Raw genomic sequence first — 12,946 nt, 5'->3', positions numbered from 1 at the left:
CATTATAATATTAATAATAATAATGCAGAAGAGGAAATAATAATAATATAGAGGGGCCAGTATATATTATAATTATACAGAGGGCATAATAGTTATGGGCACTATGGGGGAGGGGAGGTCTGTTATCTGAGGATGATAGTAAAGTGAGAAATCAAAAAAAAATTCTGTGAAACTACAGAGATGAGACGCAGCTAAAAGAAGTTATCATGACGGTCCTATCTCCGAATGAAGATGCTGAGGAAAGTCTACATCACAGGAGAGGTCACTGGATGTAACAGGTATGGTGTGGTATTCTCCTGTATATTTCAAAGCAATGTATGTTATGTCCATCCAAATATCTGTTTGGGGGGGTGGATATAGAATTTGGCCCACCCTGCCGAAGCCTGGCCCCAGACTTCAGGTCACACTGTGTGTGTTCTGAATTCTGGGGGCTCACACCCATCTACTACATTATCTGTACTTAGAGAGTTATCCCTGTGTTATCTGTGGTGTTACATAGGACTGCAGATGACATCTACTGCATTATTTGTAAAAAGGGGCGTGGTCACAGGTAGGGGGGGTGCAATACTTGGCTTGCCCTGGGTGCTGGCAAACCACGCTACGCCACTGTTGGGGGCTACCTACCCCAATAAAAAAAATAAAAAAACATTGTTGGCTACCTCCTCCTCCTCCTCCATTGCTGCCTCCAACTACAACACCACATTCACCGCCTCCTCAACCTCCGACTCCATATCCACCTCCTTCTCTGAGTTGCAAGTTAATAATTTGTAATTTTTAGTGATTTAATTTCATTTTAAGTTATTTCCCTATTCACATTTATTTGCAGAGCAGTTGCCATGCTCTTAAGCACATTTTACTGCCTTTTACATCCCTCTAGCCTTTTCAAGGACTATTTTAGAGCCATTTTAATTTAAAAAAGTGACAATTTTAGTACCCTAAATTGAAAAAATTCTTATTTTCAATTGTCGGGTGACATTTTACCATTTTTGGCGTATACAAACCCCTGCTGTGCCAGGTGACAGGGGCCTAAATCTCTCAAAATCCTCTGTTCAATTGCTGGGTGACAAGAACCCCCTTTTGCCGTGAATGAACCCCTGCTGTGCCTGGGTGACAGGGTCCTAAATCTCTCAAAATCCTCTGTTCTATTGCTGGGTGACATGAACCCCCTTTTGCCGTGAATGAACCCCTGCTCTGCATTGCTGACAGGGAACTAAATTTAGTGAAAACATCTGTTACTGATTGGAAGATGCGCGACTACAAGCGCACGCTGCTGATGGCATTCCCACCTGACAGCGGGGGCACAGTGGAAGCACAAGGCGAAGGTAGAGGAGGAGGAAGAGGTCGCCAACGCAGCTGGGGCACCGCCAGCACCTGAGAAGGCAGGGTTAGCATGGCCAAAATGTGGAAAAGCTTTGTCAGCCTTGGAGGTGCTGACCTGCCCTGCAGCCAGTGTATAGTGTGAACGTGTGTTTAGCACGGCAGAGAGCATTATCACAGGCCGCAGCCAATGTGGACAAGCTTACGTTTATTAAAATGAACCAGGCATGGATCCCACAGGACTTGTCCGTACCTTGTGCAGAATAGACATTTATACCAGCCTCAACCATCCATTCTTGTACTCAAGTACACTTATTCTTTGTTTTATTTAGTAAAAAAAAAAATAACACAAATCAGTGTTGGCTACCTATTCCGCCACATCAACCTACACCGCCACATCCACCCATCCACCGCCTCCTCAACCTCCTACTCCTAGATCCAGATTGTTATTTTTAATTTTTCAGTATTTTATGTTATTTTAAGTCATTTCCCTATCCACATTTGTTTGCAGAACAGTTGTCATGCTCTTAAGCACATTTTGATGCCTTTTGCAGCCCTCTAGCCCTTTACAGGACTATTTTAGAGCCATTTTAGTGCCCAAAAGTTCAGGTCCCCATTGACTTCAATGGGGTTCGGGTTCGGGGTCCAGTTCTGGTCAAGTTCGGGTCCCGAACCCGAACTTTTTTTTCAAGTTCGGCCGAACCTGCCGAACCCGAACATCCAGGTGTCCGCTCAACTCTACTGCTGGGTATACTATTAGAGATGAGTGAATCGAAGTTGACGAAGTGGAATTCGATCTGAGTTTCAGGAAAAAATTTGATTTGCCCGGAAGTCAAATTTCCTCACGTTTTGTGGTAGCAAATCATATTTTTTTCTAAAATGAGTGCTGCACATGTTAGAAAGAGTAAGAAAGAAGTCCAGGAATGAGGTATCACCCATAATAATGGGCAGATAGCCAGTCAGCAGCTAGCCAGCCTCTGTGATGTCATAGCCCAATAAAAAGTCTCCTCATGCCCAGTCTCCGCCATTTTACAGTGAACTTAGTGCAGGGAGAGACGTTACAGGCACTAGGGACAGTGATTAGGAAAGACTTTATTCACCGGAAATTACTATTGAGCAGTTCAGGGAAAGATTATTAATAGTGTAGGAAAAGGATAGGGAGGCATTATCCACAGTGCTGGGAGAGAGCAGGGACCAATAGAAGAGTGTAAAGCCTGGGTAATATGAGATATTCTATTACACCTTGCTGCACTAATTGGGGTTACTAAAATTGATCTATTACTACAGATTTTAGGTTGTTTGCATTCTTTTATAAATCAGTAATTCTATTAATCTTTTCTTCAGTTATTAGGGTGAAACTGTGGTCAGATTAAAAAAAAAATAATAATAATTGGGGGGTTAACAGTGTTTTATACATAATTCAATCTGTTAATCCTTGGTTGTGTAATTAGGGAGAAATCAAATCTTGGCTCTCTCCTCTGCAACTGAAAATCGGAACCATGGTCATCAACAACGGAAAGAACATCGAGAAGATCTGACCCATGCACCCTGCATGACACACTTCTTTAATCTGGTTATAAAGTGGTTCGTTAAGTCTTTTACTCAACTGCAAGACATCCTGAAAATGGCCAGGAAACTTTCCATGAACTTCAGCCACTCTTACATTGCAGAGCACGACCTCCTTGAGCGGCAAAGGCAGAATTGCGTTCCCCTGATATGCAACGTTTCCTACCATTGGAACTCAACCCTCCACATGTTGGACCTACTATATAAGCAGAGGAAAGCCATAAATCATTTCTTGATGATGCAGGAGGACAGGGGCACTCCTCTGTGTAACTTCAACATGAGCCAGTGCCGATTACTCAAGCTCTTTGAGGAGACCACTTTATTTGTCAGTCGCCATGACTACGGTATGAACAACTTAGATAGATACACCACCAGTGCAGGGCTTTATTAAGACCACCGTATAAAACTCTGGTCCTAATAAATGTGCCCCAACATTTTTAATTACATGCAATTACAAAAGTATTTAGATCCAGGTACTGGTTTGAAAACTGTTAAATAATTTTTGTGGGAGAGCCCCTTTAACGTCTTCCTTCTGGGATTCGCGTCCCCACCTATCCCTTAGTTGAACTTGATGGACGTATGTCTTTTTTCAACCGTATTAACTATGTAACTATGTAACTTCTGGATTAACATCTAATCTGCTCACTTCTCTGTGCAATGCCCTCAATTACTAATGTTGCCTCTGAGGTGTGCTGCAGAGTGACCTGCTTATCCATGTCCTGTGCTGAGGCATCCATGAAGAGCAGACAGTCTCCACCTAAAAACTCAGAAAAAAAATCATGATTGCAGATAGAAAAACTACAAAAAATGCCAGATACAAGTTATGTAATAGCCAGAAATAGGCTCCTTTTACATGAACAAGTTTTCCATATGGGTGCAATGTTTGAATTGAATTGCACCCGTATTGAATCCTGACCTATTCATTTAAATGGGTCTGTGTACATGTTTTTAACGCACCATCTCTGCGTTATGTGAAAATCTTAGCATGTTCTATATTCTGCATTTGTCACACAGCCCAAATCCCTTAGAAGTGAATGGGGCTTCCGTAAAAAATCCATTGCATCCAGATGAAAAGCGTTTTTCACTGATAGTTGCTAGGGGATGTAGTTTGTAATTCTACTTTTTTTTTCATGCGCATGAAAAACGAACCAAAACTGATAGGATCCGCATGAAAAAAAACTAAAACACTGAATGCAATCGCAGACAAAACTGCGCTTGTGTTAAATACCATAGTTTTTTTCCTGAACAGATCCGGACACAATCTGTATTGTTCTTGTGAAAGAAGCCATAGTGTTATATTGCATGTACACACATGAAAAATGAATTGAAACAACAATTATACAAATGTTAGGATCAGATTCAGAATATTTTAACCTCTTCGGGACACATGATGTACCGGTACTTCATGATGTCCCGGTACTTAAGGACACATGACGTACCGGCGGGCAGTGATCGGAACTGGTTACCTGCTGAAATCAACCAGCAGGCACCCTGGGACAATGCGCGGGGGGGTCCTGTGACCTCAGACCTGCGGTTTGCGGCGTTTCCGCGTGATCAGACGGCGACTGCAGTAGCTATCGGGTCCCCGTGCGGCCGTGGCGGGGACCCGATAGCAGGGAAGGCAGCGCAATGCCTTCCTTAGGCATCAGGGCTGCCTTCCTGTGAAAAGCCTGTGAGATCCAGCCCCCTGGATCTCACAGGCCGGAAGCTGTATGAGTAATACACACTTTATTACTCATACAGCCAATGCATTCCAATACAAAAGTATTGGAATGCATTGTAAAGGGGATTAGACCCCCAAAAGTTGAAGTCCCAAAGTGGGAAAAAAAATAAAGTGAAAAAGTAGGTTGAAAAAATAAAGTTTTCGCCCCAAAAAATTAAAAGTTTCAAGTAAAAAAAAAAAATTACGTCATTTTCCCCAAATAAAGTAAAAAAGAATTTGGTAGAGAATAGGAAAAAAAATTGACTTATTAGGTATCACCGCGTCCGTATAGACCAGCTCTATAAACATATCACATGAACTGACCCCTCAGATGAACACCGTAAAAAATAAAAAATAAAAACTGTGCTAAATAAACCATTTTTTTGTCACCTTACATCACTAAAAGTACAGCAAGCGATCAAAAAGGCGTATGCCCACCAAAATAGTACCAATCTAACCATCATCTCATCCCGCAAAAAATGAGCCCCTACCTAAGACAATCGCCTAATAAATAAAAAAAATCTATGGCTCAGAATATGGAGACACTAAAACATCATTTTTTTGTTTTAAAAAAGCTGTTATTGTGTAAAACTTAAGTAAATTAAAAAAGAATACATATTAGGTATCGCCGCGTCCATAATAACCTGCTCTATAAAAATATCACATGAACTAACCCCTCAGGTGAATACCGTAAAAAATAAAAAAAGCAATTTTTTGTCACCTTACATCACTAAAAGTGTAATAGCAAGCGATCAAAGAGTCATACGCACCCCAAAATAGTAACAATCAAACCATCATCTTATCCCGCAAAAATCGTACCCTACCCAAGATATTCTCCCAAAAACTGAAAAAACTATGGCTCAGAGACTATGGAGACACTAAAACATGATTTTTTTTTGTTTCAAAAATGAAATCATTGTGTAAAACTTACATAAATAAAAGAAAAGTATACATATTAAATATCGCCGCGTCCGTAATAACCTGCTCTGAAAAATATCACATGACCGTAAATATCACATAAATACCGTAAAAAAGTTAAAATAAAAACGGTGTAAAAAAAGCCATTTTTTGTCACCTTACATCACAAAAAGTGTAATAACAAGCGATCAAAAAGTCATACGCACCCCAAAATAGTGCCAATACAACTGTCATCTCATCCCGAAAAAAATTAGCCCCTATACAAGACAGTCGCCCAAAAAAAAATAAAACTATGGCTTTCAGAAAGTGGAGACACTATAGAATCATAAAAGAAGGATAAATGCTTTGTTATGTAAAACTGAAACAAACAACCAAAAAAAGTTGTCATATTTGGTATTGTCCCGTCCGTGACAACCTGCTCTATAAAAATACCACATGATCTAACCTGTCAGATGAATGTTGTAAATAACAAAAAATAAAAATGGTGCCAAAACAGGTATTTCTTGTTACCTTGCCTCACAAAAAGTGTAATATAGAGCAACCAAAAATCTTACGTACCCTAAAATAGTACCAACAAAACTGCCACCCTATCCCGTAGTTTCTAAAATGGGGTCACTGTTTTGGAGTTTCTACTCTAGGGGTCCATCAGGGGGGCTTCAAATGGGACATGGTGTCAAAAAACCAGTCCAGCAAAATCTGCCTTCCAAAAAATATATGGCATTCCATTCCTTCTGCGCCTTGCCGTGTGCCCCTACAGCAGTTTACGACTACATATGGGGTGTTTCTGTAAACTACAGAATCAGAGCCATAAATATTGAGTTTTGTTTTGCTGTTAACCCTTGCTTTGTAACTGGAAAAAAATTATTAAAAAGGCAAAATCTGCCAAAAAAGTGAAATTTTGAAATTTTATCTCTATTTTCCATTAATTCTTGTGGAACACCTAAATGGTTAACAAAGTTTGTAAAATCAGTTTTGAATACCTTGAGGGGTGTAGTTTCTAGAATGGGGTCATTTTTGGGTGGTTTCTATTATGTAAGCCTCACAAAGTGACTTCAGACCTGAAATAGTCCTTAAAAAGTGGGTTTTTGAAAATTTCTGAAAAAATTCAAGATTTGCCTCTAAACTTCTAAACCTTGAAGTAGACATATGAGGAATGTAAAGTAATAACTATTTTTGTAGTTATTACTATGTATTATAGAAGTAGAGAAATTGAAACTTGGAAATGTGCAAATTTTTGCAAATTCTTTGTAAATTTGGTATTTTTTTATAAATAAAAATGTTATTTTTTTACTCCATTTTACCAGTGTTATGAAGTACAATATGTGACGAAAAAACTATCTCAGAATGGCTTGGATAAGTCAAAGCATTTTAAAGTTATCACCACATAAAGTGATACTGGTCAGATTTGCAAAAAATGGCCTGGTCCTTAAGGTGAAAATGAACCCGGTCCTTAAGAAGTTAAAGATATTGTTTAAGTTCATAACAAACTGGGGCAAAGGCAGGTAATTGTATAAAATAACAAAGGAAGCACCACAATGACAACTTGTGACCACTGTGGCCAATCACTGGCCTCAGCATTACCATTTCCTGCCTTTGCCCTAATGTGGTATCATCTCAGAAATCTCAATTTTTAAGGGTGAGAAATTTAGGTTCATGCCCCATATCTAGTGGATGTCATAGTCTTATGTCTACTAATCTGGTCTTAAAAATAAATAAAAAAATCACAGCCTGGCTTAATGTTATTAGATGTTTCTTTTAATTTCTTATTGTACTTGCAGACAAATCTGACTGTGGTAACAGAGTTTCTCCTCTTAGGATTTCAAAGCAGCCAACTTTTGAGAAATCTTCTATTTCTTCTGTTCCTTGTTGTTTTTCTTGCCACAATATGTGGGAACCTCCTGATCATCATCCTGGTGTCCACCACCAAGAACCTCAACACCCCAATGTATTTCTTCATCTCACAACTGTCCATCAGTGACATCTTATTATCCACAAATATTGTCCCCAACCTGCTCCACATCCTACTGAATAATGGAGGAACCGTCAGTGTTATTGGTTGTATGACTCAGTTATATCTTTTTGATTGCACTGAAGGACTAGAGTGTTTTCTTCTCGCTGTGATGTCTTATGACAGATATGTGGCCATCTGTAATCCCCTTCGTTACTCCTCCGTCATGACGAATAGATTTTGTGTTACATCAATCATTATTAGTTGGTTGATGGGTAATGTTGTTTTATTCATTGTTACGATAACATCATCAAAACTAAACTTTTGTGGGTCAAATATCATCGACCATTTATTCTGTGACTTTGTCCCCTTACTAGACCTGTCCTGTTCTGACACCTTCTCTGTTCACTTGGAGATTTTTGTTTTGGCAGTTCCGTCTGTAATGGTCCCATCTTCAATCATTGTAGTGTCTTATATTTACATTGTGATATCAGTCTTAAGGATCCCATCCAGTACTGGTAGACAGAAAGCCTTCTCTGCCTGTAGCTCCCACCTCATTGTGGTCTCCATTTTTTACTGGACTATATTTAGTGTTTATGTTTTCCCTAAGAGAGAAGAAACTTGGGTCAGTAGTAAAATCCTCTCCCTGTTGTATACTGTATTTTCTCCATTTATTAACCCCATTATATACAGTCTGAGGAATAAAGACATTAAGAAAGCCATATAGCAAACATTACATAAACACATATCCCGTAATAAACATTAATACACATTTAGAGACAAGCAAATCACTATTAATGTAAATTGTTCAACAGATTTGATTTGAGTGCAAATTGACTCTACCAAAATCAAAAGTGCTCAAACTGGACTGAAAATCTTTGTATAACACTAGTCTCATAGGACCCGTATTCTCTCTTGTTTAGTTTTGTTTCTCCCTCTTTCAGATTCAGACGCAACTTGAGATATTACAAAATAAGGGTAACATTTGATTCAATTAGAATTGATTTGCTCATCTCTAATTGATGCTGAGCCGCTCACTAGTGATCAGCGTATCTGGATTTCAGGATTAATTTGATTCTCCACAAAGCCAAATTTCCTCCTGCTTCGTGGTAGCGAATTGATTTAACTTGAAATAGTGTAAAAAAATTAATTGCGGCGGAATTTCTTGCACGACATCCTGTGCGTCCTGTCGACTGGACTTTACTTTCTATTATGACAAAACAAAACGAGGATGACAGTCAAATTTATAAGATTAGGCAGAGAGAGGCCAATCAAGTTATAAGAGCTTCTAAAGCACAGGCAGAAAAGAAATTAGCTTAGTCAGTGAAAAAAGGTGATAAGACATTCTTCAGATACATAAATGAAAAAAGAAAACTAAAACAAGGAATTACCAAATTAAAAACAAAAATGGAAGGTGGAAGAAGATAAAGAACTAGCTGACTGCCTCAATAAATACTTCTGTTCAGTTTTTACAAAGGAAAATGAAGGGAAAGGACCTCAGTTAGGGAGGAAGACTAATGAATCTTTTGATGCATATGTCTTTACAGAGGAAAGGGTTCTAAGTCAGCTGTCTAAAATAAATACAAATAAGTCAAAGGGGCCTGATGGGATACACCCAAAGCTATTAATAAAAACTTAGCGGTGAACTAGCAAAACCATTAACAAATTTATTTAACCAATCACTGGTAACAGGAGTCGTTCCAAAAGATTGGAAATTAGCAAATGTTGTGCCCACTCACAAGAAAGGTAGTAGGGAGGAATCGGACAACTAAAGGCCAGTAAGCCTGACATCAATAGTGGGGAAATTAATGGAAACCATACTTAAGGAGAGGATTGTGGAACATCTAAAATCCCATGGATTGAAAGATGAAAAACAGCATGGGTTTACTTCAGGGAGATCATGTCAAACTAATCTCATAGATTTTTTTGATTGGGTGACTAAAATAATAAATAGCGGAGGTGCAGTAGACCTCGCTTATCTAGACTTTAGTAAGGCTTTTGATACTGTCCCACATAGAAGGCTTATCAATAAATTGCAGTCTTTGGGCTTGGACTCCCATAGTGTTGAATGGATTAGGCAGTGGCTGAGGGACAGACAACAGAGGGTTGTAGCCAATGGAGTATATTCAGACCATGGTCTTGTTACCATTGGGGTACCTCAGGGATCTGTTCTGGGACCCATATTGTTTAATATCTTTATCAGCGAAATTGCAGAAGGCCTCGATGGTAAGGTGTGTCATTTTGCTGATGACACAAAGATTTGTAACAGGGTTGATGTTCCTGGAGGGATACACCAAATGGAAAAGTATTTAGGAAAACTAGAGGAATGGTCAAAAATCTGGCAACTAAAATGTAATGTTGATAAGTGCAAGATAATGCACCTGGGGCGTAAAAACCCAAGAGCAGAATATACAATCAGTGATACAGTCCTAACCTCAGTATCTGAGGAAAGGGATTTAGGAGGCATTATTTCAGAAGACTTAAAGGTTGGCAGACAATGTCATAGAGCAGCAGGAAATGCTAGCAGAATGGTTGGGTGCATAGGGAGAGGCATTACCAGTAGAAAGAGGGAGGTGCTCATGCCGCTCTACAGAGCACTAGTGAGACCTCATTTGGAGTATTGTGCGCAGTACTGGAGACCATATCTCCAGTAGTGATGAGCGGGAGGTGCCATATTCGATTTCGCGATATTTTGCGAATATTCGAATGAATATTCGTATTATTTTCGTCGAAATCGAATATTCATAATTATTTTATTTTTCTCGAATAATATGCGATTAAATTAATCGTACGATTTTTTTTGATTTTTTTTTCCTGTATAAGGCAACGTTCCTATGACTATGGGTAGGCTAATATGTGTATTTTACGAAATTTCTTAATATTGCTCTAACTTCGTCTTTTAGAATATTCGTAATATTCTAAAAGACGGAGTTAGAGCAATATTACGAATATTCTAAAAGACGAAGTTAGAGCAATATTAAGAAATTTCGTAAAATACACATATTAGCCTAGCAATAGTCATAGGAACGTTGCCTTATACAGGGAAAAAATAAATAAAAATCGCACGATTAATTTAATCGTACGATTTTTTTTATTTTTTTTTTCCTGTATAAGGCAACGTTCCTATGAAAAAATCGTACAAATAAATTAATCATACGATTTTTATTTATTTAAAAAAATATATATATATACGAATATTCGATTTCGCGAATATTTGGAACTATATTCTAAATATTCGCGAAATCTCGAAATTGCGATATTCGAGAAAAAAATTCGAAATTCGAATATTCGCGCTCAACACTAATCTCCAGAAGGATATCGATACTTTGTAGAGAGTTCAGAGAAGAGCTACTAAACTGGTACATGGATTGCAGGATAAAACTTACCAGGAAAGATTAAAGGACCTTAACATGTATAGCTTGGAAGAAAGACGAGACAGAGGGGAGATGATAGAAACTGCTAAATACAAAAAGGGAATCAACAAGGTAAAAGAGGAGAAAATATTTTAAAGAAGAAAAACTGCTACAAGAGGACATAGTTTTAAATTAGAGGGGCAAAGGTTTAAAAGTAATATCAGGAAGTATTACTTTACTGAGAGGGTAGTGGATGCATGGAATAGCCTTCCTGCAGAAGTGGTAGCTGCAAATACAGTGGAGGAGTTTAAGCATGCATGGGATAGGCATAAGGCCATCCTTCATATAAGATAGGGCCAGCGGCTATTCATAGTATTCAGTATATTGGGCAGACTAGATGGGCCAAACGGTTCTTATCTGCCGACACATTCTAGGTTTCTATGACTAATTTCTTCTGATCTTCCTATGATGTCAAACATGGAGAAATGTAAGCATTTAAAATAGACGTTTAAATTTTGCGACAGATGCACCTCAAATTAACTGAATTGACATTAATTATCTTTTCATAAGCTAAACCATGACATCATTTTATGGAATTTTCCAAGTTTTTTTAAGGCACAGTCAACTTGGTGCATGAAAACTTTTGAGCTACTGGGAGTGTGGTGAAAGAATTACAAGCTGAAATAAACCATTGTCTCTAATATTCTTCTGACATTTCACATTCTTGAAATCTAGAAGTGACTTAAACTTTGAGGAGCACTACTTAAAACCCTGGACCATTCTGAATAGGAATCATTGACCACGACTCTCTGGACACAGTATTTCAGCCAGTTTTTAACCCAATTACAAACTATACTTTCCAAGTCTATAGACCTTATTTTACCTATTAAGCGTCTATGAGGGACAGTATCAGAAGCCTTTACAAAATCTAACAACACTTCATCCATAGCTGCCCCTTAGTCCAGGCTTCTATTCACCTTCTCATAAAAACAAATCAGGTTAGTCACAACTCATGTCCTTGGTGTCAGAGCTGATTGGCCTAGGCGACAGTAGCCACACAGCCGATCACTTTCTAAAGTGCATTAAGCAGCAAATATTCTACTGGCTCTCTCTCCACCAAAACAAGGTGTCCATCGACAATGGCCGCAAGATTGTGTCCATAGCATTAGACCACTGATCAGTGATTGGCTGCAGCGGTAACATGCCATTTGCCTGTAAGTTCCCGCTGCAGTTTGTAAACAAGCAGCCCCATGATGCGAGCACCACTTCCTGTTCATTATACTGCTCGTCGTCTCAGAAGTGCAGTGTAATGTCAAGTACTCGCTCCATTCAAGTGAATGAAGCGAGTACTTGTAATTACACTACACCACCACTACAGAGGAGACGATGGGCAGTGTAATGAACAGGAAGCAGTGTCACATGGAGCAATGGGAGTGCTAGGTGTCAGACCCCCGCCTATCTGTTATTGATGACCTATCCTGAGGGTAAGTCATGAATATAAAGAGTCTACACAACCCTTATGAAGACATTTTTGGTGGACATTACATACAGCTCTACAAAACATACAGGGTGATACAGCAACACATACCTCTTATATCCAGAGACATCTCTTCTCTGTTGTAGATTTTCTCTTTCCTCATCTTCTCGATTCGGCTCAGACCTTCAACACGAGCTCTTTCAGCCACATCTTCTCTATGTAGAGTTTGCACACAGACATCTTAAGTTCCTCACTTTTCTATCATCCTCATCCTGGTGCCCCAACAGAGTTATCCGGCAGCTACACTAAAAACAGTGCCAATTGTGTGCCCCAATGCTTTCAAATACTATACTGTAGAAATAATAGTGCCATACAGACAGTGCCTCTGTAGTAATAGTGCTCCCCAAAGTCCCACTAACACTAATAATTCTTACCTGGAGTGCCCTTATTAGTAAGAGTTCCCTAATAGTGATAATGCTCCCCTGTTAGCAGTAGTGCCCTGATAAAAATCTCGAATAGTACTCCTGGTAGTAGTAATTAGAGATGAGCAAATCGAAGCTGAAGTCGATCCAAATTTCAAGAAAAATTTCAGAATTTCCTCACGCTTCTTGTTAACAAATCGTATTTTTTCCTAAAATGGCTGCTGCACGTGAGAGGACATGAAG

The 12,946-nt window shown here is 38.9% G+C and overlaps 1 protein-coding gene across 1 annotated transcript in view; it reads left to right on the top strand.

Annotated features, from left to right (window-relative positions):
• Positions 1-8,178, top strand: part of LOC120989945 (olfactory receptor 1468-like) — a 34,267-nt gene extending 26,089 nt beyond the window's left edge. The window contains exon 2 of the mRNA XM_040418413.1: positions 7,282-8,178. Within this exon, the coding sequence (XP_040274347.1) occupies positions 7,282-8,178 (897 nt within the window). The remainder of the gene's footprint in view (positions 1-7,281) is intronic.
• Positions 8,179-12,946: the final 4,768 nt, after the last annotated feature.

This window comes from Bufo bufo, chromosome 1 (genome assembly GCF_905171765.1).
Source record: "Bufo bufo chromosome 1, aBufBuf1.1, whole genome shotgun sequence".
NCBI classification, from domain to species: Eukaryota; Metazoa; Chordata; class Amphibia; order Anura; family Bufonidae; genus Bufo; species Bufo bufo.
This window is presented reverse-complemented; position numbering and strand designations above follow the sequence as displayed.